This window comes from Balaenoptera acutorostrata, chromosome 20, assembly GCF_949987535.1.
Source record: "Balaenoptera acutorostrata chromosome 20, mBalAcu1.1, whole genome shotgun sequence".
Lineage (NCBI taxonomy): Eukaryota > Metazoa > Chordata > Mammalia > Artiodactyla > Balaenopteridae > Balaenoptera > Balaenoptera acutorostrata.
Window position 1 is genome coordinate 26,107,893 of NC_080083.1, and position 25,544 is coordinate 26,133,436.

General features: G+C 46.1%; 1 protein-coding gene across 1 annotated transcript in view; it reads left to right on the forward strand.

Moving 5' to 3' along the window:
- The first annotated feature begins 1,236 nt into the window (after positions 1 to 1,236).
- TEX14 (testis expressed 14, intercellular bridge forming factor) overlaps positions 1,237 to 25,544 on the forward strand; it is a 50,434-nt gene continuing 26,126 nt past the window's right edge. The window contains exons 1-15 of the mRNA XM_057535163.1: positions 1,237 to 1,298; positions 1,408 to 1,489; positions 2,075 to 2,205; positions 3,319 to 3,432; positions 4,660 to 4,783; positions 5,899 to 6,077; positions 11,434 to 11,585; positions 12,709 to 12,899; positions 13,702 to 13,852; positions 15,246 to 16,171; positions 20,230 to 20,336; positions 22,664 to 22,789; positions 22,989 to 23,077; positions 23,961 to 24,242; positions 25,085 to 25,185. Coding sequence (XP_057391146.1) covers positions 1,237 to 1,298; positions 1,408 to 1,489; positions 2,075 to 2,205; positions 3,319 to 3,432; positions 4,660 to 4,783; positions 5,899 to 6,077; positions 11,434 to 11,585; positions 12,709 to 12,899; positions 13,702 to 13,852; positions 15,246 to 16,171; positions 20,230 to 20,336; positions 22,664 to 22,789; positions 22,989 to 23,077; positions 23,961 to 24,242; positions 25,085 to 25,185 — 2,817 coding nt within the window. The remainder of the gene's footprint in view (positions 1,299 to 1,407; positions 1,490 to 2,074; positions 2,206 to 3,318; positions 3,433 to 4,659; positions 4,784 to 5,898; positions 6,078 to 11,433; positions 11,586 to 12,708; positions 12,900 to 13,701; positions 13,853 to 15,245; positions 16,172 to 20,229; positions 20,337 to 22,663; positions 22,790 to 22,988; positions 23,078 to 23,960; positions 24,243 to 25,084; positions 25,186 to 25,544) is intronic.

A 25,544-nucleotide genomic window follows, 5' to 3' on the forward strand; every position in this document is an offset into this window, starting at 1 on the left:
AAAGACACAAATGCTTAATTTAAGTTTCCTTGGGCTGTTTTAAGCTGGTGTAAGACTTGCTGCCACCTGGGTAGGCAGCCTCCCCTTGTCCCCATCACAGCTGCAGGAGGTGAGCTCCATCCAGGCTTCTCTTCATGCTCAGGAGAGTTATTTTAAGTTCCCTGGGCTTTATTGACTTAGGATTTATATGTGGAAAATTCTTTCCATTTTGATTTTCTCTGACAGCATCTTTTTCTGTGATCAGGGTGAGTAGACTTGTCACACTCTTCACAGGCTCCCCCATCCCATTCTGTGCACACTGAGTCCTGGTTTTCCTCTCATGACCTGGATGCTTCTCATGCAAGATGAGTTAACGATTCCCTCGAGGACCGGTTACCCCTAACTGCTCTTCTTGCTGCCACTCTTGTCCATCTTGGTTCTTTACTCAGCATCCAGAATGACCTTTTAAAAATGAAAATCGAATTGTGCCACTCACTGCTAAAAACCCTTTTAGGGTCTTCCTCATGGCTATCAGGTTAAACTCCCAAATCCCTCATCTGGCCTTGGAGCCCCTGCTTGGTTCAGCTCTTCCATCTCTCACACCTCCTCTCCTGCCAGCGTTAGGATCTTGGCAGACCAAGTTCCTTCTAACAGGGCCAAAGCCTAGTCCCTGCTGCTGTTTTGTGACCTCAGGCCAGCAGGTTTCCCCTTTCTGGCTCCATTTTTCCCATCTGTAAAATGAGAAAGTTGGGCAAGGTATGCTTTATGATTCTTTCCAACTTTGACCATCTCTATTTGTTATCTGTTGTACTAATCCCAAACTTAGTGGCTTCAAACAACAATAAATATTTGTATCTCACATCATTTCTGTAGGTCAGGAATGGCTACACCCAACTCAGCCATTCCAATGGGAATGGCTTAGTTGGGTGGCTCTGGCTTTCTCATGAAGATGTGGTCAAGATGCAGCTTGGGCTGCAGTCATCTGGGACTGGAGGATCCAGTTCCAAGGTGGTTCACTTGCATGGCTAGCAAACCGGTGCTGGGTGTTGGGCCTCCCCATTAGGCTGCTGGAGTGTCCTCACAACATGGCAACTGGCCTCCTGTAGAGCAAATGCTGCGAGAGATCAGGGCAGAAGTCCTGGGGGGGTCTAGCCTTGGAACTCACACCACTCCGTCATTTCTGCAGTATCCCGTTAGGTTAACAGGTCAGCCCTCTCTGACCTGTGTGTGGCTACACAAGGGCACGAACACCAGGAAATGGGAATCACAGCGGCCCTCTCAGAGGCTGACTATTACATCATCTGCAGTTCCACTGTCAAGTACTAAAGACAAAACCAACTACACATTCTGACAGCTTGGTTCAGCGTTGTTCCTCTAGATATGGGTAGTTAATCCTTACTTTTCTTCTCCTCTTTTAAATATTTCTAGAAGCCCTAATGGCTCTCCTAACCGACTGCTTAAAGCTGGAGTCATTTCTGCCCAAAATATCTACAGCTTTGGCTTTGGAAAGGTAAGAGGTTGCTACCAACACCCAATGTTTGCAGGACTAACTGGGGAATCACCCGGCCCTGGCTCTGGTCCCAGGGCCCACAACTTTGTCCAACTCTTCCTTCCTATGGAAAGTTAAAATACTCCCTCTCCAAAGTGTTTTTTTAATTCTTTACTGCTCTTGCAGGACAAGTACCTCTTAGTCCTGTCCTTACTAAAAAATGATGGAAACCTTGGAGAGTTCTCTTGAATGCCTTTGGGCTAGATTTGGGGAGTTTTAGACAATGATCCTTTAATTCCCAGCGAAGGTCCCAGGCATGTTCTGTGGGTGCCTCAGGAGGCATCTGAGGCCTGGTGCTTCAGGCAGGTATCTGACCTCTTCCCATGAGCCTCCAGTTCCTCGATAGCAAAAGGGAAAGAGTATTACAACATTGCAGTGCTTCTTGGAAGATTAAAGATAATAAAAAGAATTATGTCCAGTGCATAGGGGTATTCAGCAAATTGATAAATAGCAGCTATCTTTATTTTTAGCTGGCTGGTAAAATTCTGGAGGTATTTTACTTCTTTCTCTTTTTCCCCACCATTTGAAGCTGTGCTTTGCTTTCAGTTTTATCTCACAGGGGGCATGCAGCTGGCTTATCTAGGATCGCTTCCAGTAATTGGAGAAAAGGAAGTGATTCAAGCTGACGATGAGCCCACCTTCTCTTTCTTCAGTGGCCCCTACATGGTCATGACCAAGTAAGTGGACGCTGGCCAGTGGAGGTTAAGATTTAGTCCCACAGGAAGAATGGACTTTGTGTGACTTCCTTGTGTGTGGAGAGCTTCTGCCCAAACACAAGGACACACTGAAAAGCAGATGTCTAGATCAGGATTTCTCAGCCAGGACACGATTGACATTTTCGTTATCCTTTACTGTTGGGGGCTGTCCTGTGCACTGTAGGATGTTTAGGAGTGTCCCTGGTTTCTACTCACTAGATGCCAGTAGCAGCTCTGTTTGCCTCCCCGCAACCCCCTACATTTGTGATTGTGACAACCAAAACGTCTACAGACAAGGCCAAATGGCCCCTTGTTGAGAACAACCGCTCTGAAAGATTACTCATGACAGTGTTTCAACCTTTCTACTCTCTAGAGAATTAGAGGCAGCATAGGGGTGGCTGTCTGGCCTCAGGTCAAAGGGTACTGAAGCCCTGCATGGCTCTCACCAGCCAAATGCAGCAGAGGCAGCAGTAATAGGATTTGGCTGTGATGGAAGTCCCTGGGATGTTCTCAGTCCCCAGAGACCTGCCTACTTCAGGGTCACAGGAGTAGTCCTGGCCAAGGTCTCTTGTCCTCCTTGAACCTGGCTGCCTTTTTCCCTGCTTAGAAGTCACACCCTTCTAAAAAGGCCTCTACAGACCTGCAAGGCTCTGTATCCCCTGCAGATATGCTTCTTGTTTTCCTGCCCGTGCCACATATTTGTTGTCATATCCCCTCTTCTTCTGTCCACTGCTGTGGCCTTTGCCCACGTCATCACTGTCCCTCCCCCAGACTAGCCTCCTAACTGGCCTCTCATTCTCCAGACCACCCCTGCCCTCCCATTCCCCATGCTGCTGGTACCCTTGTCTTTCTAAAATACAAACCTGATCAAGTCACTCCCTCCCTTAAATCCTTCAGTGACTTCCTGCCACCTGCACTAAGTCCCTGAAGTGCTTTAGGCCCCGGGGGTGGTAGGAGGGAGGACCCAGCAGTGCTGGGGTGGGGGCTTTACAGAGTCTGTATAAACACTACTTCTCTGATCTCTGGCTACAGAGCTCCTCACTGAAGCAGTGGCTGCTCATTCCCTTCTGCTCCCACTCTCTCCTGCCCTTGTAGCCTGCTGTGGAACGGGAACAGGGTCACAGTGAAGGAGCTGCATCTTCCCACCCACTCGCACTGCCGCAGGCTGCGGCTGGCTGACTTGTTAATTGCTGAGCAAGAGAACAGCAGGTGAGACGAAAACCCAAGAGCATTTCAGACCCAAGTTCAGGGCTGTGCAGGGCTGTGCCTGAGGGTGGAGACCAGCCCCCTCAGCCTCAGCATTTCCTCGTTGTAGGTTGATTTGACTTCCCAGGGCTGCCAAGAAAGAAAAAGAAGAACTCATGAATAGCCTGAGTGTGGGAATGGTGGTGGTAGGGGCTCTATTCTGTCAGCTGATCAACTCCCCATAACACAGGTCTCTGAATGCAGCCTTCAGGCCTGGCTGGCTCTTCTGCAGCCCCCGAGGCCCACCTTATTTTGGGCCCTGTGCCCATCAGGTCAGCACGCGCAAGCCTGTCTTCATAGAGCATGGCTCTGCTGGAGACCCACGTGTCTAAGGAACCATGTCTCTCCTTTGAGGACACGCTGATGGGTCTCAGTACCTTAGGTTTCCTGTGGCTCAGGCGTTAATCTTTCAAAGGGGCAGGAAATCCATCCTTGGTTTCATACCAGGGCTGCTGAGGCCTTGGAATAGGCCCTGGCTCATCGAGTTCTCTCCTGAGGAAATCACTCAACTCCTGTAAAGCCAGATCCTTCCTTTTGGGGAAGTCATCCTAAAGGGACTCAAGGAGGCTGGAAGGGCTCATGGACGCAGCATGGATTTAAAAAAAAAAAAAAATTTATTTATTTATTGCTGTGTCAGGTCTTGTTGTGGCATGCAGGATCTTCCTTTGCTCAGTAGTTGCAGCACGTGGGCTCAGTTGCTCTGTGGCACGTGGGATCTTAGTCCCCTGACCAGGGATCAAACCCACATCCCCTGCATTAGAAGGTGGATTCTTAAGCACTAGACCACCAGGGAAGTCCCCACAGCGTGGATTTTGATGTGAGGGTCTATGACCTTGGGCCTGAGATCTCCCTGACCTTGGTTTCCTCATCTCTAAAATGAGTGTAACTGTAATGATACCTTTCTTGCAACTGGTTGTTAGGATCAAGTTGATGTATGTAAAGTGCCTTGCTTAGTAGCTCTTAGTGACATTGTCGTTGATGACCCAAAGCCCTCAGGTTCTGATCAGTGAAAGGTCAAGGGTTCCACCAACAGAGACCCCACTCCCACCCCATCCCACTTTCTTGGAAGAACATTCTGTGCAAATAGTATTTGTTTGGAGTGCGTTCAGGGTGCCAAGAAGAAAGGAAAGCGCCCATCTTCCATCATGCCCTCTTCCCTCTGCCTCATCGGAAGCCTCCTTCCCTCTGCAGCAAGCTGCGGCACCCTCACCTGCTACAGCTGATGGCTGTGTGCCTGTCCCAGGGCCTGCAGAAGACCCGCCTCGTGTACGAGCGCGTCGCCGTCGGCACGCTGTTCGCTGTCCTCCATGAACGGGTAAATGGCCGCTTCCCTGGGTTCTTCCCTTGCTCCCCCCAACCCCCCGCCCCAGCTCTCCCTTCCCTTCCTCCCTCTTCCTTCTTCCCCAGCAGTAGAGTTGAGAAACCTCTTAATTCTTTACTCTGTGGGATCTATATAACACACCATTTAAGGCTGATCAGCACGTTGGAACTAGTGTGATTTTATTATTGTTTGTCTTGCTTTTTTATCAGACATCTAAGAGCTCAGTAGACCCAGAAAACACATAGCCACACTTTTAGCTAACCATAATCAAACAGCCTCTGGTCTTATTTCCCGGTATTTTCACTGGTGCCCTGCAGGACCTTTATATGCAAGTCTTTATCGGTCCCCTCTCCCTTTTCAGACTTCCTGGTGGAGGGGGGGACATATTCCCTGACCCACAGACTCCCTGGGAAACGTGCTTTGGGCTGAGATGTGGCTTCAGAGAGGTCCTGAAAGATTTGTTTTTCTTTCTCCATGACTTTGTTCTAAAGACCCTGGGCTGGAGTGAGAAGAGACCCTCCAGGAAGGGCTCTTCCCTGAAACGGCTCGCCATTCCTCCTGCCTGAGCACCTCCTGTTAGTGTCCTAGTTCCCTTTCCTCTCCTTGGGTGAGGGCGTTAACTTAAAATGCCACTTCTCTGGGGAGAGACCTGTTATGATTGGGTACTTTGGTGTGAGTGAATTTCTGTCCTCCTAGGATGAACTTTCTAGGTCATCTGACTGTGGTAGGGGATGGATTGTTCTTTACGTGTCTAGGTTCTCCCGCAGCACAGGCTTGGCTGGGGATGGGGAGCAGGGCAGGTGCATTGTTGGTGGTGGCAGGCCCACTCTGTGTGTACCAGGCTTTGAGGACTTTTCTCCTCATTTTTCGCGGTATCAAGCAGCTTGGCTGAGGGAAAGGAACCCAGGTTTGGAGCCAGGGGCCCTGGGTCAGTGGGACCTTAGGCCGGTCACTTAACTTCATTGAGCTTTAGGTTCCCCAGCTATAAAATGGGCACACTAGGTGGCTGTCGTGAAGATCAACTGAAAAGACTTTGGAAACTACAAAGCATTCTACAGTGTCGGGGGCCGCAGTCACCTTTGTTCTGGCGGTTGATCTCTTGCTTGCAGCGGGCCCAGTTCCCCGTGCTGCGCATGGAGGTGATCGTGCACCTGCTACTCCAGACCTCCGACGCCCTGAGATACCTGCATTCTCGGGGCTTTATCCACCGTTCGCTCAGCTCCTACGCCATCCACATCGTCTCCACAGGGGAAGCGAGGCTGACCAACCTGGAGTACATGATGGAAAGGTGGGTGTGCACCTCGATCATGACGTCCAAACAGGATCTCCCTGGGGGTGCTTTGCTGTAGAGAGAGAATCTGATCTGGGCTTGACTCCTCATTGGTGGGCTGAACTGGCTATCCATGGAGGAAGAGGTTTCCCAATGCCTTGCCCTGTCAGCCAAGGTTAGAGGGACTTTGGGGAAGTTATTTCTGCTCAGGACATTCTCATTTTAATAAACATTTAACAAGCATGAGCACACATTAGCCAGCATGTATAAGTTTTCAAAATTTTCTGTGGCTTCACACAACCGAAGTATTTCTCACTCACATTGCACTCGTGTGTGTGTGTGTGTGTGTGTGTGTGTGTGTGTGTGTGTGTGTGTGTGTGTTGGGGGGGTGGTGGTGGCATTCACTGTGTTCCACGTTCCTCCCCACGGTGGCTCCACCATCCCCCAGGCCTCAATCCCCCCACTGTATCCTCTGCATTGCTGGTCAACGAGCAAGAGCAAGCCTGGAGGGACACACAGCGGGGTTTAGGGACTACCTGAAGTGTGTGTATCCTTGCTTCCCACTTTACATTGGCCAGAGCCCAGTCACCTCTTTGCAGGGAGGCTGGGAAATGCACCACAGCTGTGCATCCTGGAAGGCGAGAGAAGGCGATGGGTGCTGGTGAGCGTTACTGTCCTGGTCCAGATGGGTGGGGATCAGTGCTGTGAGGGAAGCAGTGACAAAAAACAACGCCCTTATTTAAGGGTTGGTGGATGGGCTTCACTTCCCATTTGGCAGGAGTCAGAGTCCTCCTGAGAGTTGAGGGCTGGCCCCCATCTCCTGCCCCTAGGTTCTGGGGAGCAGAGGATCTCCCCTGTGCTTCCTTGCTGTCGCCCACAGCTCTGAGCCCTAGGCCCAGGGTTGTTCCTGTGCTGCTGTGAGGCCTCAGCCACGGGCAGACCCATGGCTTAGATCTGCTTACCTCCACTTACCCTGGTCCTCACCTACCACCATCATTGAGGCTTTGTTTCTGAGTCTCTCAGCAGGTCTTTGCTGCTCACATGCTCATAATATACTTCTCTCGCTACACGAAAACCTTTACCAGGGCAGGGATTTCTGTTTTATCTGCTGCCATATCTCAGATGCCTAGAATAAGCCTCCACACAGTGGGAGCTCAGCATGTTTTTTAAATGAATGAAGTGGAAAGACTCTCACTTCCTTGACCGCATGAGCCCTTGGTCTCTCTGCCTGGAGAGGGGAGCAGGGACGAGATTGTGCTTGACCTCATGGGCCTTGGCAAAGAGTTTGAATTTAACCCTAAGAACATGGGGATGCTGTGAACGTTTTTTTTGAGCAGAATGGTGTCATGGCTGAAATTTACAGGTTAAGCAGACCCCCTCACTCCTGCCATGTGGAGAAGGGGCTGTGACGGGACGAGAGAGAAGCAGGGGAGCGGTTAGGGTGTGACTGGAGCAGTTTTCCATGTGGGAACCGGTGGAGGCCAAACAGCTATCGCCAGTTGAGCGGCTCAGTCTCAGATCTGGTCCATTCTCAATCCCAGTGGCTCCCATGGCCTAGAAGATTAAGTCCTGGCACTTTGCAAGGTGAGAAGCCTTCCAGGGTCGGGCTCTGCCTGCAGTGCCATGCTCATCACTTCCCACTCTGCCTGGCCATCTGAAGACACTTTCAGTCCAGGCCGTTTCCCGGCTCTGCTCCTCGCCTCCGGAGTACCTGGCACTCCCTTTTGTCCTTTTAAACTCACTTCTGACACAGTCTCCCACCACACCCCGTGAAGCCTATACTGAAGCCCTGTCCCCACCTCACTGAGCGTATTTCACTCCCCGGCAGCCGAGTGTGTCTGCCCCCCCAGAGGGCAAGCTCCGAGAGGGCAGGGACCATGAGTTGTTCATCTTTAGCACCCACCTCAGGCCTGCCACACAGTAAGTGCTCAGGAAGCATTTGAAGTGAACGGATGAGTCTAGCTGAAGGGAAACCTTGAAATGATTCAGAAGAAGGTTCACCACTTTGGCTATGTGTTCAAGGGCAGTGGAAGCTAAGGGATTTGGACATTTTTGCTGTTGATAACAGGCTTTTCAAGAAGGCTGACAGAACCCAAGCTGTTTGCCAGTGATGCGGCGCCATCTGTTGTTGAAATGGAGGTATAACAGTTTCTGTGACCTGAGCTCTCCAGTAGAAACGTGAATCCTAGAGTGAAATGGAGCTTTGCAGATGGCCAGGCCCAACGCTGTCCTCTTATAGAAGAGGAAGCTGGGGCCCAGAGAGGTGAAGAGGTGGTCTGAGGTTACCCAGTTGTGGCTAGAATCAGGTGGTAGAGGATGTTTCCTGGCTCTAGGGGCAGGATGGATTGGAGGTTGAAGGTAGAAAGACCAGCCAGGAGGCCACAGGGCAGGGCCTGGTGGTGACCAAGGAACCAAAATAGAAGGGAAAGATGTGAGATGCACTGAGAAGCTGGGGTCCACAGACTGGTCAAGTGAGGGGCTGTGAAGTAAATGGGTAGGAAAGTGTGAATTCTTTTGGGCTTGTGGACCTCAGAATGGAACTTTGGGCAGAAATGTCCATCAGCAACATTTGACAGCTCATAATGTGAGTTGATTACCCAAGAATACAAAACAGCTTTCAGTTCTACATTTATTTTTGGTAGCACTCTATTCAGGCCGGTCCAGTTGTTGAATGTCATTGTTAAGGGTAGCACTCCATCTCTTGGTGTAAAAATGATACAGCAGTTTCTCCTATTCTTCAACTCCTTCTTAATGGAATCTTTAGAGCTGGAATTGACCTTGCAAGTGGTATCACAGAGCCATAGCCAAATGTAGTTTTAATGATGTCAAAGCTGAAGCCCAAAAAAATAACTACCATGGAATGACAGCCAGAAAAGAAGCTCCCTTCCTACACCCCACTAGCGTTAACAGAGAAGGAAGAGGGATCAGAAGAGTGGAAGGTGAATGGAAGTAAAAGAGAAAGGATATAAATCCTGATTGTAAATAACTTGTCCCTTGCCTTAGGCAGCCTGAGAGGCCCAAGAAGGTCAGTAAGTGTCTCCTTTGGACAGTCAGCCTACAAGGTGAAGAGCCAAGTATGCTAGGTCCTCAGAATATATCTCTGACCATAAAACACGCCATTGCTTTTCCTGTGATACTAATATAATATTTGCATGTGTATCCACGCTGTTCACATGACACCTAGGCCACACTTGCCTATTGAGCAATACAACTAAAGAGTCTAAATGTACCATCTTTTAAAAACAAAAAGAGAGAAAACAAAACAAAAATATAGTCTTTTATAGCTTCATGGCTTCCTGAACTCATTGCCATCTATCAAAAGTTCTACTGGAAGAAATATTACTTAGGGAAGTTTGTTCAAAGTCTGAGAAGTCCATCCCATCCTCTAAAAGCTTTCCTGTGCCAGCAAAAAGAACTTCTGGTTACTTGCTTTTTAGGAACTTAATTCTTTTTTTTTTTTCGGCCACGCTGCACGGCTTGCAGGATCTTAGTTCCCCGCGGGAGACTGAACCTGGACCCCAGCAGTAACAGCGCCGAGTCCTACCACTGGACCTCCAGGGAATTCCCAAAAACTTAATTCTTAATTATCAACCAGCAGTCACCAAGTCTTTACCAAATGCCTACCATAATGTTCATATTAATGCCTTACTTGCTTAGTGCTTTATGGTTCATGGAGTGTTCCCACACGCGTGATCTCCTTTGATGCTCATGACAGCTGTGGGCAGAAGTCAGTGCTGATCACCCTGAGGACTCTCGTTGGCCCAGAAGACATTTAGGATACTCTGACTTAGTTCTCAAAGAGCCTGGTTGCGAAGTTGAGTTATTCAAGCCAGTCAGTGAACCTTTGAGTGCTAAACTGAGAGGGCTCATTCCCAAGAGGGCAGAGCTCAGAAAAGAAGCACACAAAGAGTTGGAAGAGTCCCAGAAGGCTTTGATAAAGCAGGTGGGGCTTGAGGGGGTTCTTGAAAGAGTCTTAGGTTCATTTAATCAAAAGTAAGCTTTGAGGCCCTGGTATAAGTTTAGAGATACGGTGATACAAGAGACAAATAAGTGGCCTACCCTCGTGGAGCTGACTTTGGTGGAGGGGAGACAGATTATAAACAATAAATCAATGAACAAGAAATTCAGATAATAAGTGCTCTGAAGCCAATAAATTGGGACTACTTTACATTAGGTGGTCAGGTAAGTCCTCTCCGAGGAGGTGATTTTTTTTTTTTTTTCTTTTTTTTTAAAAAAAATTTATTTAATTTATTTCCTTTTGGCTGCATTGAATCTTTGTTGCTGAGCGCAGGCTTTCTCTAGTTGCGGCGAGCAGGGGCTACTCTTCGTTGCGGTGCATAAGCTTCTCATTGGGTAGCTTCTCTTGTTGCAGAGCACGGGCTCTAGGCTCGCCGGCTTCAGTAGTTGTGGCTCGCAGGCTCTAGAGCGCAGGCTCAGTAGCTGTGGTGCATGGGCTTAGTTGCTCCACAGCATGTGGGATCTTCCCGGACCAGGGCTTGAACCCATGTCCCCTGCATTGGCAGGCGGATTCTTAACCACTGCGCCACCAGGGAAGCCCAGAGGAGGTGATTTTTGAGCTAATACTTTTTTTTTTTTTTACATCTTTATTGGAGTATAATTGCTTTACATTGTTGTGTTAGTTTCTGCTGTATAACAAAGTGAATCAGTTATATGTATACATATATCCCCATATCCCCTCCCTCTTGTGTCTCCCTCCCACCCTCCCTATCCTACACCTCTAGGTGGTCACAAAGCACCGAGCTGATCTCCCTATGCTATGCAGCTGCTTCCCACTAGCCATCTAATTTACATTTGGTAGTGTATATATGTCCATGCCACTCTCTCACTTCATCCCAGCTTACCCTTCCCCCTCCCCGTGTCATCAAGTCCATTCTCTACGTCTGTGTCTTTATTCCTGCCCTGCTCCTAGGTTCTTCAGAACCTTTTTTTTTTTTTTTTGAGATTCCATATATATGTGTTATGAGCTAATACTTTAATTACAAGAAGCAGCCAGTCATGCTAGGATCTGTGGGCAGAGCATGCCATGCAGAAGAAGCCACCGGTGCAAAGCCTGAAGTGGTGATGTGTTTGGCATGCTGGAGAAACTGAAAGAGGGCCCCTGTGACTTGAGAGGAGTGAGCAGGAGAGAGCGGCCAGATAAGGTGGGAGGCAGGGCAGGGCCTGCTCGGGTAGGAACGGTAAGGAGTTGCAGGCGTTGGAATAGCAGGCAGTGTGAGTTAGCTCAGGGTCTAGCTGGTTTCTGGAAGCTCAAGGAGGTCGTCAGTCTTCAGAGGCAAATGTTTCATACGTGTGTGGCATGGTGATCACAGTGATCCTTTAAGACATGAGCCCTACCTTATGTTTCCTTCCGTAGCCGGGATGGAGGTGTACACAAGGACCTGACTCGAGTATCCCTCCCCACCCAGCTGTACAATTGGGCCGCCCCGGAGGTGATCATACAGAAGGCAGCCACAGTGAAGTCAGACATCTACAGCTTTTCTGTGATCATACAGGAGATTTTAACAGGTAGATCAAAGAGCTCATTGACGGTGACCAAAGTCCCTATCCTTAGGTTGGATTTTTTTTTCCCCCAAGAGTTACTTAGTTTTATGAAAATGCAGGACACAGGCCAAAAAAACTTCTTTAAGGAAACCTCTTTGTGTTTATGGAAGGTATAAGATGATCTCCCAGAAATCTTTCTCTTTTAACCTGTTCTTTGAGACTCAGCAAAGCCCACCTATCAGCCTGTCAGTGGTAATGCATTTAATCCAAGGAGCGTTTTTAAACTGAATATTGCTGTCAATGCTTAGGGGTCTCTGTGAGGTGCCCCTTAAGAACTTTTTTTTTAATTGAAGTATAGTTGATTTACAATGTTGTATCAATCTCTGCTGTACAGCAAAGTGACTCAGTTATACACATCTATACATTATTTTTTTGTATTCTTTTCCATTATGGTTTTTCATATTGAAAAACCATATTGACTATAGTTCAATATTGAATATAGTTCCCTGTGCTATACATTAGGACCTTGTTGTCTATCCATTCTAAATGTAATAGTTTGCATCTACCATCTCCAAACTCCCTTCCCCCATCCCCCTTGGCAACCGCAAGTCTGTTCTCTATGTTAAGAACTTATAAACGAGGGGAAAGGACTGGCCTCTGAGAAGTAAACTGTGAAATCAAACACACCCAGGATCCAGCGTATGTATAAGCAGTGCCACTTAAAAGACATAGAAACCCTTCCAAACATATAGGACTCTAAGGTGAAGGCATACATACCACATTCACTAAGGGAGTGAGAATCAGCCCCCATTTAGCAGTGTTTACAGTCTCAGAGGCAAAAACCACACCTTCCATGACATGAATGTATTGGGCAAGCTTACTTGACACCAGGAAACATTCCCTTGTGGTCCCCAGGTCTGCCAGCAGAGAGTCCATACCTACATGAGTCTGACACTATTTTTTCCTGTCTCTGTGGCAGGGATTTCCCTGTTATTTGGGTCAAGTGGTTTCTCCTTTGTTATTGGGCTTCTGGTAGTTTTTCTACAGAGAGAAATTAATTTTAAAGAGGTTGAGTGACTTGACAAAGGTTAGACAATTTCATCTGATTTCTTAATGTCTCTCTTTCCTATGGCTTTTTCCTTAACAGACAGCATACCCTGGGATGACTTAGATGGCTCAGTTATTAAAGAAACCATAGTCTTGGGAAATTATTTAGAAGCTGATGTCAGGCTTCCGAAACCTTACTATGACATTGTTAAGTCAGGCATCCAGGTCAAGCAGAAAGACCGAACTATGAACCTTCAAGATATCCAGTATATTCTGAAAAATGACTTAAAGGTAAGCTGTGAAGTTGTTGGGAGTTTATTTCTGCTTACCTATCTCAGGGGATAGGGAGTTAGAGACCAAGAAGAAGCTAGAGACCAAGTTGTAGGATATTTTGGAAATCCTCATTTCATTACACCCTTTCTGTGTTCCCAAGAAAATTCTAACTGCCTAACTTGGTGAGGGCAGCAGGGAATTGCGGAGGGAGGCTGCGGAGTGTCAGTACGTAAAAGGGACACCCTGTAGGCACACAGTGCGATTCAGTGAATGACAGCTACTGACTTTTTAAAAATTTTTATTTTTTATTTTTTTTGTATTTTTGGCTGCATTGGGTCTTTGTTGCTGCACGCGGGCTTTCTCTAGTTGTGGCGAGTGGGGGCTACTCTTTGTTGCGGTGCACGGGCTTCTCATTGCGGTGGCTTCTCTTGTTGGGGAGCACGGGCTCTAGGGGCACGGGCTTCAGTAGTTGTGGCACACAGGCTCCGTAGTTGTGGCTCGCTGGCTCTAGAGTGCTGGCTCAGTAGTTGTGGTGCACGGGCTTAGTTGCTCCGTGGCATGTGGGATCTTGCCAGACCAGGGATTGAACCCGTGTCCCCTGCATTGGCAGGCAGATTCTTAATCACTGTGCCACCAGGGAAGTCCCTGTTATTACTTTTTAAATATTGGTAATTAACAGTTAATTCGTTTATTAGGACTACAGTCAGTCTACCCAACAGGAGTAACAGGGAGTTTATTTGACACCTAGATATGTTTCTAAAACACCAGTGACATTCAGATGATTGCAGATATGTCCTTGCCAGTACTTCCCTTGTTACAGGATTTTATTGGAGCCCAGAGAACTCAGCCAACCGAGAGCTCCAGGGTGCAGAGATATGAACTCCATCCTGATGTCAATGTCTGTTTAGGAGTGACTTCAGAACATCCAAAAGAGACCCCTGACTTGCAAATAAAAGAGCTGAAGAAAACAGGTATGGCCTTAACCCACAGGTTTTGACATGAATGTGTTCTGAGAGCTGCAACTAATCAACTCCTCCAAACTATACCCATAACTTATACTGGGAAAGATGGATGCCTTAGGGGAAAATCAAGATCCTTAAAATTATTAAGTTCAAACTTTTTGAGCTCCATATACACATTGATTGGATCCAGAACTGTGCAGTAACAATCTGTTTCTTTCTAGTATGATTTAGGAATGTATTTAATTGTTTCACAAATAAAAATGGTGATTTTTAAAATTTAAAACTATTATCTGCTCATTATAGAAAATCCTAAACAATACAAAGAAGATTACTTAACATTTTAATTTGTTAACATTCTGATGTTTCCTTCCAACCTTTTCTCTAAAGCCTTACTGCTTTTTAGTATACTTGGAAACCTTAGAACTCTGAGCTGGAAAGGACCTTGCAATCATCTGGCTTGATGCCCTCATATTCCAGATGCGAAAACTAAGGTTCAGAGAGGTTGTGGCTTGCTCACAATTCCAGGTTTATTACACAGCTGGAACATAGGCCTTTGGATTCTAGCCAAGTGACTATTCTCTGACTCTTTGGACAGGCCTGGAAGCCTCCAGAATGGCAGTCCAAGCTCTTATTACTTTGGCTCCTCTGACCCATTCTCTGCGAGCTGTACACCATCAACCAGGGGTGGTGGGTAGTCAGTCCTGGAGTTATTTTTTGAGGTATTATCTCTGTCAGTGCAGTGGCTTCTTGGGCAGTGTCTCAGCTTCTTTTATCAGATGTTCACAAAGAGCACAACTTGAACTGACATGAATATTCAAACACCTTTTGTGTAAAGTATGAATTTAGTCCTAAGACTCAGGGGCCTGTAATTTGCTTGTCCTGAAGTTATGCATGTTTTGAACATACTATAACTTAAGCTTAGAACATTTCCTCCCGGGTTTGATCTTTCCCAAATTTTCTTTTTTTTTCTTTTACATATATATATATATATATATATATATATATATATATATATATATATATATTTAGTTTGTTGCACTGGGTCTTAGATGCAGCAGGTGGGCTCCTTAGTTGTGGCAGGTGGACTCCTTAGTTGCGGCATGCATGTGGGATTTAGTTCCCTGACCAGGGATTGAACCCGGGCCCCCTGCATTGGGAGCACCCAGTCTTAACCACTTCGCCACCAGGGAAGTCCCCCAAATTTTCTATCTCAACCTACGTCAGAATAGTTCGAAATACCCTCTCACCCTCTGTGTGTGTATCTGGTAGTCTTCCTAACTGGAAAGGGAGTGGGAAGAAAAAAACTTTTTTCTGTGTTCTCATGCCACTTGAGCAACAAGCCAAGGCTGCTGAGCTGCTGCAATCACTTTAATCAGCTGCATGTTGCTACTCTTTTCAGCAGGTGGTCAGCTTCATTCACCAAGGGGTCACTCTGCTCCCACCGAGAAAGCAACACCAGAGCCTCTGGTCCCAGACCCAAGTCTGGAGGCCCAGGAGACACAGAACCAAGGCGCTGCTTCTCCTGCTTGCTCTGTGGGGGAAGAGGCCAGGAGCCCCAGCCCAGGTCAGGCAAGCCTCTGCAGCTTCGAAATCAACGAAATCTACTCAGGCTGCCTGGACATGGGAGATGACAAAGAGGAAGAGCCCCCAGGAACTGGTTCATCTCTTGAGGGGGCCAGACAAAACCAGGTAGATGAACTGAAGTCCATGGAAGAAGAGTTGGAAAAGATGGAGAGAGAGGCGTGCTGTTTTTGCCATGAGGACAGCGGCTCTTCGGAAGCTGACACGGAGCTCTCCTTTGAGGACTGGGACTGGCAGGATGGGTCACTTAGCTCACCCAGCCTGCCTGAGCCAGCCAGAGGAGCCAAGGGCGACGTGAGCAACAGGTCCATGACCGAGGAGTACATCAGTAAGTGTGTGCTGAATCTGAAGATTTCACAGACCTTAATGCACCAGAATGCCAGTTTCCTGAGGAATATTCAGCAGAAGCTAGATAAGCTTGAGATGACACAGAAGGAGCAGGAGGAGCGCTGGTCTCTGTGGGCTTCTTCAAGAGAGTTTGCAGACGTCTGTGACTTACCTTCAGCCCTGGGCCCCCCAGCTTCAAGCTATGTTCCTCCTGCCATGCAGCTGCCAGGGGACCTGCAGCCGGACACTGAGGGCAACTGCCCGACCCTAGCAGAGTCTCCAAGAACAATGAGGGACTTTCAAGGAGGACATTTTGGCAAAAGGTCCAAGAAAAGAAGCAGCTGTGGCTGGACACCTTTCACCCCTTTCCCCCGAGTCACTGAAGAAAGCACTAGGGATCAGTCGGAGAAGGGCCAACAGGTAAGGCCGAGAAGGGGGGCAGGGCAGCATAAGCAGGACCTGGAGCCGGGGTCAGCATTGCCCCTCACCTGCCAGCAAGGACTGACGTCAGCACAGCCAACTCACAGCAGGGTCCTCTTGGCTTTGGGAAGTAAGGCCTCTAGGTTGGAATTCCAAGATAGATAACTCTTCACCTCCTGTTCCAAACCCAGCACACAGCCCATGTCCTTCTCCGTAAATTCAGAGAAGTTTGAACCATATGAAATTGTTGTTTTATAGGTTAAAATAATCAAGTATTGACACTTTTATATAGTTCAGCTCACCAAATATGGTATCTTGGTCAGGTATTAATCCCCATTCTAAATTGCTTATTAATTCATTCATTCACTCATTCAACAAACATTTATAGAGCCAGAGGCTATTTATTAGACCCTGGGATATTATGATGAATGAACCACAAGCTCGACTATGAGTATCTCAGACACCAGTGAGGGACAGAAGGACTCGATAGTCAAAGAAGATGCCTCAGAGGATGTGAGAAACCATGAGTTGAAGAGTGGTTCCTCCATGAGCTTCTTAAGGACAGCTCTTACTCATGCTGTGTCCCCACACCTAGAAGGGGGCCTAGCACGTAGAAGGTACTTGACAAACGGTCATTGAGGGAAGGACTAAACGAATGAATTTGAACAAGTTCACACATACAGAGCTGGCTGCCTCTTGAATCAGAATTTTAGAGGTGGATCGAGCCCATCCTTTTACAGAGTGTGAAGCTGAAGCTCAGAGACTTAAACTTTCCAAGATCCACTGGTGTGACTGAGAGCGGGATGGAGTAGGAGAGGTCAGCACCATTGGAAGGAAGATCTTATTACTAAAATTATTTAGAGTTGCTGGCTCATGGTAATAAAAAGCAGGCTTTTGGTGAGTTTTATTATTGTTTTAAAATCCTCCACCTGCAGTGCACCCGCTTAGGCCTGCACAGGGCAGATGACTCCTACTTAACCCCCATGCCTTGCTGCGCTACTGCCAAGGCCCACAGCTGGTCAGGGGCAGGTTTCTGACTCCCAGTCTAGTGCTGTTTCACTGTTCCTTGCTGAATTTCAGTGAGGCTTCAGTCCTCACTTAGAACATTTGGAAAAGCCTTGGCATTTGTTTTGTTTTTTTTTTTTTTAATTTTATTTATTTATTTATTTGGCTGTGTTGGGTCTTCGTTTCTGTGCGAGGGCTTTCTCTAGTTGCGGCGAGCGGGGACCACTCTTCATCGCGGTGTGCGGGCCTCTCACTGTCGTGGCCTCTCTTGTTGCGGAGCACAGGCTCCAGACGCGCAGGCTCAGTAGTTGTGGCTCACGGGCCTAGTTGCTCCGCGGCATGTGGGATCTTCCAAGACTGGGGCTCGAACCTGTGTCCCCTGCATTGGCAGTCAGATTCTCAACCACTGCGCCACCAAGGAAGCCCGGCATTTGTTTTTATGTAAAGAGGAGGCACAAAGAATTTACTTAGATTCTTAATTTTTCTCTTTCTATTGGAAGTTAGAGTTTGCTAGAAAACCATTAGAAATACTTTTATTGTATACTGTGTTTTGATTACCTATTGCTGTCCGACAACAACAACAAAAGCCCAAACTTAGTGAGTTAAAATAACAATGTTTTATTATTTCTCATAATTCTGTGGGTCAGGAATATGACAGGGCTTAACTGAGTGATTCTTCCATTCCATGTGGCACTGGCTGGGATCACCCCCTCGACTGCATTCAGCTGGAGGCTGGGCTGGGCAAGAAGGTCCAAGAAGGCTTCACTTACCTGTCTGGTGCCTTAGGCTCCCCCAGATGGCCTTTCTCCGCACTTGGCTTTTCATTCACCCAAGCTTCTCTGCAGCATGGCAGCTGGCTTCCCAAGTGAAAGCTGAAGCTGCCAGTCCTCTTAAAAACTAGGACAATGTCACTTCTGCTGTTTTTCTGTTGGTCAAAGTCATGAAGCCAGCACAGATTCAAGGGGAGGGAAGTAGATTCCAGCTCCCAAATGGCAGGGAGGGAAGGAATTGATGACAGCCATTGTTGGAAGCCATCTACTAGTACATAAGACTATGTGAAAAACCATTATACCATATTTCAATTGTTCTTTAAAAAGTGTACCCTGGTTTTCTAGCATAATCAAGGAATAAGGCATTTTCACCTAAATGAATTTTTCAGACAATTGAAATTCATTCTTTTTTTTTTTTTAAATTTTTATTTTATTTATTTATTTATTTATTTATTTATTTATTTATGTCTGTGTTGGGTCTTCGTTTCTGTGCGAGGGCTTTCTCTAGCTGCGGCAAGTGGGGGCCACTCTTCATCGCGGTGCGCGGGCCTTTCACTATCGCAGCCTCTCTTGTTGCGGAGCACAGGCTCCAGATGCGCAGGCTCAGCAATTGTGGCTCACGGGCCTAGTCGCTCCGCGGCATGTGGGATCTTCCCAGACCAGGGCTCGAACCCGTGTCCCCTGCATTGGCAGGCAGATTCTCAACCACTGCGCCACCAAGGAAGCCCGAAATTCATTCTTTTAATTTCTCCATTCTCAAATTTTTAATCATACTGAATGAAAACAATACAAACTTCCCATTATTCTAAATACCTATTTTGGATATATTCTAAATATATTCTGGCCTTTCCTTGGTGACCGTGACATTTTTCTGAACATCTATTATTGTGATGTTCCATGATACAATGCTGCTGCCACACAAAAGCCTGTGGAGGTTGTATTCCAGAGAGATTATGATCATTTTTACGTATCTTCTCACCTTTAGGCATCTTACTGCCATCCCCAAATCTCACATTTGTTGCCTTAATAGGTTAGGAAATATAATTAACTAAGTTTGTTAAAATTGGAGTAAGCAGATCCCAAAGTCTTTCTTTTGGATAAAGGGCATAGGCTTTAATTTATTTTACTTCTACTATTTCCGAAGTATTGTGGCCTTTTTTTGTTGTGTTTTATTTTCATAGCATCCCCCTGGTGGATTTAGGTAGATATTATTGTCCCTGTTTTATGGATGAAGAAACTGAAACATAAGGCTCTCTTAGGTTAGTCTGAGCAAAGATCAGACTAGAGCCCAGGGCCTGGGGCTCCTGCCACAAAACCTGCTGCCTTAATATAGGGGAAAGTTTTGGGATTTTTTTTTTTATAAATATATTTATTTATGTATGTATGTATTTATTTTTATTTTTGGCTGCGTTGAGTCTTTGTTGCTGCGCATGGGCTTTCTCTAGTTGCGGCGAGCAGGGGCTACCCTTCGTTGCGGTGCACGGGCTTCTAATTGCAGTGTCTTCTCTTGTTGTGGAGCACGGGCTCTAGGCGCGCGGGCTTCAGTAGTTGTGGCGCTCGGGCTCAGTGGTTGTGGCACATGGGCTCCAGAGCGCGGGCTCGGCAGTTGTGGCGCACGGGCTTAGCTGCTCCGCAGCATGTGGGATCCTCCCGGACCAGGGCTCGAACCCGTGTCCCTTGCATTGGCAGGCGGATTCTTAACCACTGAGCCACCAGGGAAGTCCAAGTTTGGGGATTTTTGATGGCTATTTTGTCTGCTCCTTCTCCACTTGTGCCCTGTTCAGCCTGGAGTCCTGGGGACCAACATTTCTATGTAGAGGCCTCCAGCTAAGAGATGTGTTACTAGATGTGAAACATGAAAAATGAAATTGTCTTGAGGGGTCTGGTTAGTTCTACACACTTAGCGAGAATGGCTTTAAAAATAGAATGTGAAGGGACTTCCCTGGTGGCGCAGTGGTTAAGAATCCGCCTGCCAATGCAGGGGACACGGGTTTGAGCCCTGGTCCGGGAAGATCCCACATGCTGCAGAGCAACTAAGCCCATGTGCGCCACAACTACTGAAGCCCGTGTGCCTAGAGCCCATGCTCCACAACAAGAGAAGCCACTGTAATGAGAAGCCCGTGCACCGCAACGAAGAGTAGCCCCTGCTCGCCACAACTAGAGAAACCCCACACATGGCAACGAAGACCCAATGCAGACAAAAAAAAAAAAAATAGAATGTGAGAGTGAAGGGAAGAGGAATTCCTTCATCAAAGCACTGAAACATGTCTACTGATTTTTAAGCTGCCATCTCTTTGTGGTCCTGGAAAACAGAGCAGAGGTGAACAGTTTCAGCCTACTCACGGAGCCAAGGACAGTTTGGAAAGAAACAGGAACCAAAATACCAGCAGGTGGGTTAACATTGTATTGTTCTTTGTGTCACCATGTCTTTAGACTCCCATGTGACCCTGAGGCCACTTAATGATCTTCATATGTGTAGTGACAAAGAGATTGTGAGAGATGAGGCATAGTAACACAGAAACAGATCTTGGCAAGTTCTCTCCGTTGCGTAAGTGAGAAGAGTGGTATAATGGAGACTTGCAGGGGACATCAAGTGGCTGGCAGGTTAGCCAGACAGAACTCATCTGTTGTCAAAAGCAAAGCATCCTGCCTTTCTGAAACTGCCCAGATTGTGGGGTTTTTTTTTTTTTTTTGGTCACACTGCGCAGCATGTGGGATCTTAGTTCCCCAACCAGGTACTGAACCTGCACCCCCTGCATTGGAAGCACAGATTCTTAACCACTGGACCGCCAGGGAAGTCCCCAGATTGTTTTTCTTATAAAAAGAATTGCCAAGTTATTCCATGCACCAGTGCTACAGAGATCAAACTATGTGAAAACCAGTGTTGTTCAAAATAAGCATCACTGACTCGGGGGGACAGAAGGAGGGGGTTGAACAGTATCATTGTTACCTTGAGGCCTCTGATTTTTAGCCAGATCAACGAAATGAATTGGTTTCAGCACAAATCACTAGAAGGAGAGCGTATGCGTATGCTGGGTTTTTAAGAACTTAGGTAAAACAAATTTTATTTTGCATAAGAGGAATTATTATTATTTTTAAATTTATTTATTTATTTATTTATTTATTTTGGCTGCACTGGGTCTTAGTTGTGGCATGTGGACTCTTAGTTGCATCATGCGGACACTTAGTTGCAGCATGCCGGCTTCTTAGTTGTGGCATGAGAACTCTTGGTTGTGGCGTGTGGACTCTTAGTTGTGGCATGCATGCAGGATCTATTTCCCGATCAGGGATCGAACCCAGGCCCCCTGCATTGGAAGCACGGAGTCTTACCCACTGGACCACCAGGGAAGTCCCTGCATAGGAGGAATTATTAATGGAGCAATAAATGTTTTTCAAGGTAGAGTATTATATCAATTTAGTTTTCCTTTTCTGTGGTTAAATGGCAACATTAATCCACAGCTTGAAGTCAGTCCTCCTGGAAAAAAATTTTGTTCCTACCCCCAGTGGTGACTAAAACTAATGACAAATTTGCTGTTCCATTCATTTTGGTTAAATATGTACATTAAGAGAGAATCAAGGAAAATGCCCAGACATTTTAGATTAGTGTATTTTACCTTTACAAAGGAAATTAACTGAAGAACCACCTAACTGGCATCAGAGAGTTTAGCAGTCACATCATTGACAGAGGCAGATGGAGTGACAGTACAGCCACTGGATGACAAAGCAACAGCTGTAGTTGTGGCTTCCCCTGCCCAGCTCCACCCTCTTCCCCCAGGAGAACAAAAAACTGACCAAAGAAAAGTTTAACACTTTGCTACCAGTCCACCTAGTCTTTTTGTATGCTTAAAAAAATTGTAATTATATACGTGTAGGCAATTTTGTATCCTCAGTTTTTGCTTTATATTAGAACATGGTTATCCCTTGTTATTAAAAACATCCTGTAAACTTACTTTGAAATTGTTGAATTTCCCCCATTGTTGAATTTTAGGTTGTTTTATTCTTTTTTTGTTTTGTTTTCCTGTTATGAATAGGGCTACAGTGACTTGTCAGTAAATCTTTTTTTTTGCATTTTGGGTTATGTCCTTGACAGATTCCCAGAAGCAGAGTTACTAGGTCAGAGGGTTTGAACATTTTAAAGATTCTTGATAGCTATTGCCAAATTGCTCTTCAAAGAAACTGATTAGATGTGACCTCTTCACTCTGATCCATTGGGAGAGTGGGGTATTCTGGATAAAAGGGAATTCACATATATGCCATAGATCACACATTTTCAAAGAGTTAGTTTAATAGGTGATAACATATATATACTCATGGAATATTTAAAGGAAAAAGAAACTCCCTTGTTTTGCAGATGAGGAAACCTTGGCCCAGAGAGATTGAAGTTTGCCAGAGTCAGACAGCTAGCCATTGGCAGGACATGGTCTCGAACTCAGTGAAACTAGGCTGAAGATCTCTGAATGTTCTTCAGAGCCCCTGGTGCCTCAAGACCATCTTTACAAATGCTAGCTATTGTGCTATCACTGATATGCAGGTGTGCATATTACCAGAGGATTCTGATCAAAGGGCAGGAACAGCTACTGAACCTTCACCTATGTTCTGTGGCATTGTGGCAGGGCTCTGCTACAGCCCAAGGACCAGGATTCTGTCTGGTGCAGCTGTGTTTCAGTTGTGGATCTTCTACCTCGAGATCTTCTAACCCACTCCTTTTATTTCTTAGCCAGGGAAGGCCTAGAGAGTCCAGTGCCCGAACCAGAACGACACAGCTCAGTAGTGCACTCCTCACTGTGCCAAGGCACCCACAGGGACCACTCACGTCATCCAGCCCTGGCTGGGGCTCTTCCAGGTAAAGCCTCGTGGGCTGAACGTTGGGAAGTCTAGTGCTCCCTGGTGGTGGGTAGGAGTCGGTGAAATCTCAGGAACGGCTCAGAGAATAGGGGACAGTCCTCTGGGTGGGCTGATGGGCTTGAGGTTGTGCCAAGAACTTGAGCAAACTGATGTGTTTGTGTCCACTCGCCCCCTTCCCCCAAATCTATGCAATTCAGGGTCAGTATGGAATCTGTGTCTTCTAAAATCTATAACACAAAGTCAAGAAATAATGAAGATGCTGGAGAGAGACACTTAAAATGGAAAAGTGAGTATAAAGTCATGGATTCTGTTGAACAAAATGAAATTTAAAGTATCTTTCTAACCTGGTTGTTATCTGTAAGTACACAGCCTGTATTGCATTGTTCTCTCATATTCTTTTCTTTTTAGATCATTCCATTTTAAAAGCAAGACCTTTCTGATTACAAACCGCAGAAGAGAAGTGCTTTTTTCATTTCTATACTGTATAGGAAATAACTTCTATTCTACATGTGTATACATATATATATGTATGTATGTTATGTAACACATGTAGTAAAAATACACAATATAGATGTTTAATATATAACATTATTAAGGTAGAGAGCTTGCAGTGTCACTTTCACATATTCTATGGGCATTATCCTTTTGTATCAGTTTAATCTTGTAAGCTTAAAAGGATACAGCATCTATGTTTTTTGATACTAATGCTAAGTGACATTGCAAAAGTATAGAAAATTGTAGTGAAAACACACATGAACACATACATATGTACTCCCAAAATAATGAGCTCAGTGTGGTCTAGAAAGGCTAGACAAACTCAAATAGAATTCCTTCTGTTAGTCTCTACAGACTAGGGGCTTCAGATGTCATTTTCTTATAAAATCTTCACAACAAGAAGGTCCATCTACAAGTTTCCTGTTACTTTGTACTCTAATTCAGCAAAAAGGGCTGTAACTAACTGAAATTCTGCCTTTCCCTTACTCTATCATCAATTCTCTCCTCTCCTCTGCTTCAGGCCAAGCAGGGCAAGCTAAGGATGATGCAATTCCAAAAAAGCAATCATTGTGACAATATGAGCTATAAAATATGACATAACTCTTTAAGAATCTAAAGCTTTTGTTTCCAGCATTCACAGTGATCTTTTAAATGCTGCTTTCTCTTACATCCAGCGGAGGTGAAAGAAATGGCAGAGAAAGCAGCTACTGGGCAGCTGGCAGTACCTCCTTGGCATCCTCAGAGTAGTGTGACTTTAGAAAATGAGGCTGAAAACAGGCCTGATCCCCTGCTGCAGCCCCCCATTAGGGTCCCTGAGCACGTGGATTGGCGGCAAGCTGTAGAGCATCCCAAGAAAAATGATGAGCCAGGAGGAAATGGCAAGTGTGACAAAACAGACAGCAGTGACCACAACAGTGACCAGCATGGCAGACAGCCAGGGCCTCGAAGTTTCACCGGTAAGTTCAGTTGGACGAGTCAGGGTAGGTGAGCTCTATCAAGTTGTCAGCTCTCAAAAATAAGTAAACCTCCTAGAATATTTCCTTTGGTCTTCTCTCCTTTCCTACCTGTCTGGGAATCCTGAATTCCAGGGGAAAGCAGCATACCCTTCTAATCCCACTGTCCTTCAGACAGGTAAAGAAGTCCAGAGATTCGTGAGTTTTTCTATTACCGGAGCAGATTCCTTTGTCCAAAGGAAGTAAAATAATCTCCATGCACTGACCCTGGATCTGGGTCTAACCTCACAAAGAATTGAACCTTTTACCTGAGGGCATTGATGGAAGGCCACTCCCTATTGCCCACTTCTTTGCGTTGCATTTTAAGCCAGAAAAATTCCACTGGCTCTCAGAGAGTCTATGCCTGAGGAACTTAGAGACAAATGACATTTACTGTCATCACTTTTAGAGATTTGTAGGTGAAAACTGAAGACTGTGTATTTCCACCTGGTAATTTGCTTGCAATCAGGGCATGGGATATCGTTTCACAGTTGTTTGCAAATCAAAGGAAGATACATCTAAAATTATTATTTACCTTAGGTAGAAAATCTATTGGTTTGGAGTTTTTTGGTATTTAAAATCTGTTCCTTGTCAAGCATAGCTCTTGAATGGGTAGGCAAAAGGGTGGCTGATCCAGGGCCACGTGCTGGGACCAGGCTAGCCTAACAGTCTCCACTTTGATTTGATATATGAAACATGGCCACCCTTGGCAGAATATGCATACATCTCTTCTCTTATGCCACCCTTTGCCCCTTCCATGCCATTTGAATATCACCGAATGACAATGATTGTGTTATGATTATTAGGTATCAGGCACCTGCCCCCCAGAAAATATGAGCAGCCAGAGCATAGTGAAGTCTTTCAAGCAAAGTCTGATGCACCTGTGGTTGTTGAGAAGTCTTACAGCGTAAGTCATACTGCCTGGAGAGCCAACTTGAACCCAAAGACCTACTAGAACTGAGTTGTTATGTATTATGACATTGAGATAATATCTATAGTAGTTCTTTTTTGTTGGAGCATGTGCCCTCATGTCTCTGACATGAACGAAGAAGTCTTTCCTCCCTGCCTGATACTTTTTGAGTTAGTTCAACTCAAAGCATTGTGTATATTGGAACTTGGGGAAAACACAGACAAGTGTTAGATTCAGCTCTGACCCTTGAGCTTTCTGTCGAGTTGGCTAGACAAGACCAACTCTTTTTTTTTCTAATTAATTAATTTATTTATTTTTGGCTGCGCTGGGTCTTTGTTGCTGCGCGTGGGCTTTCT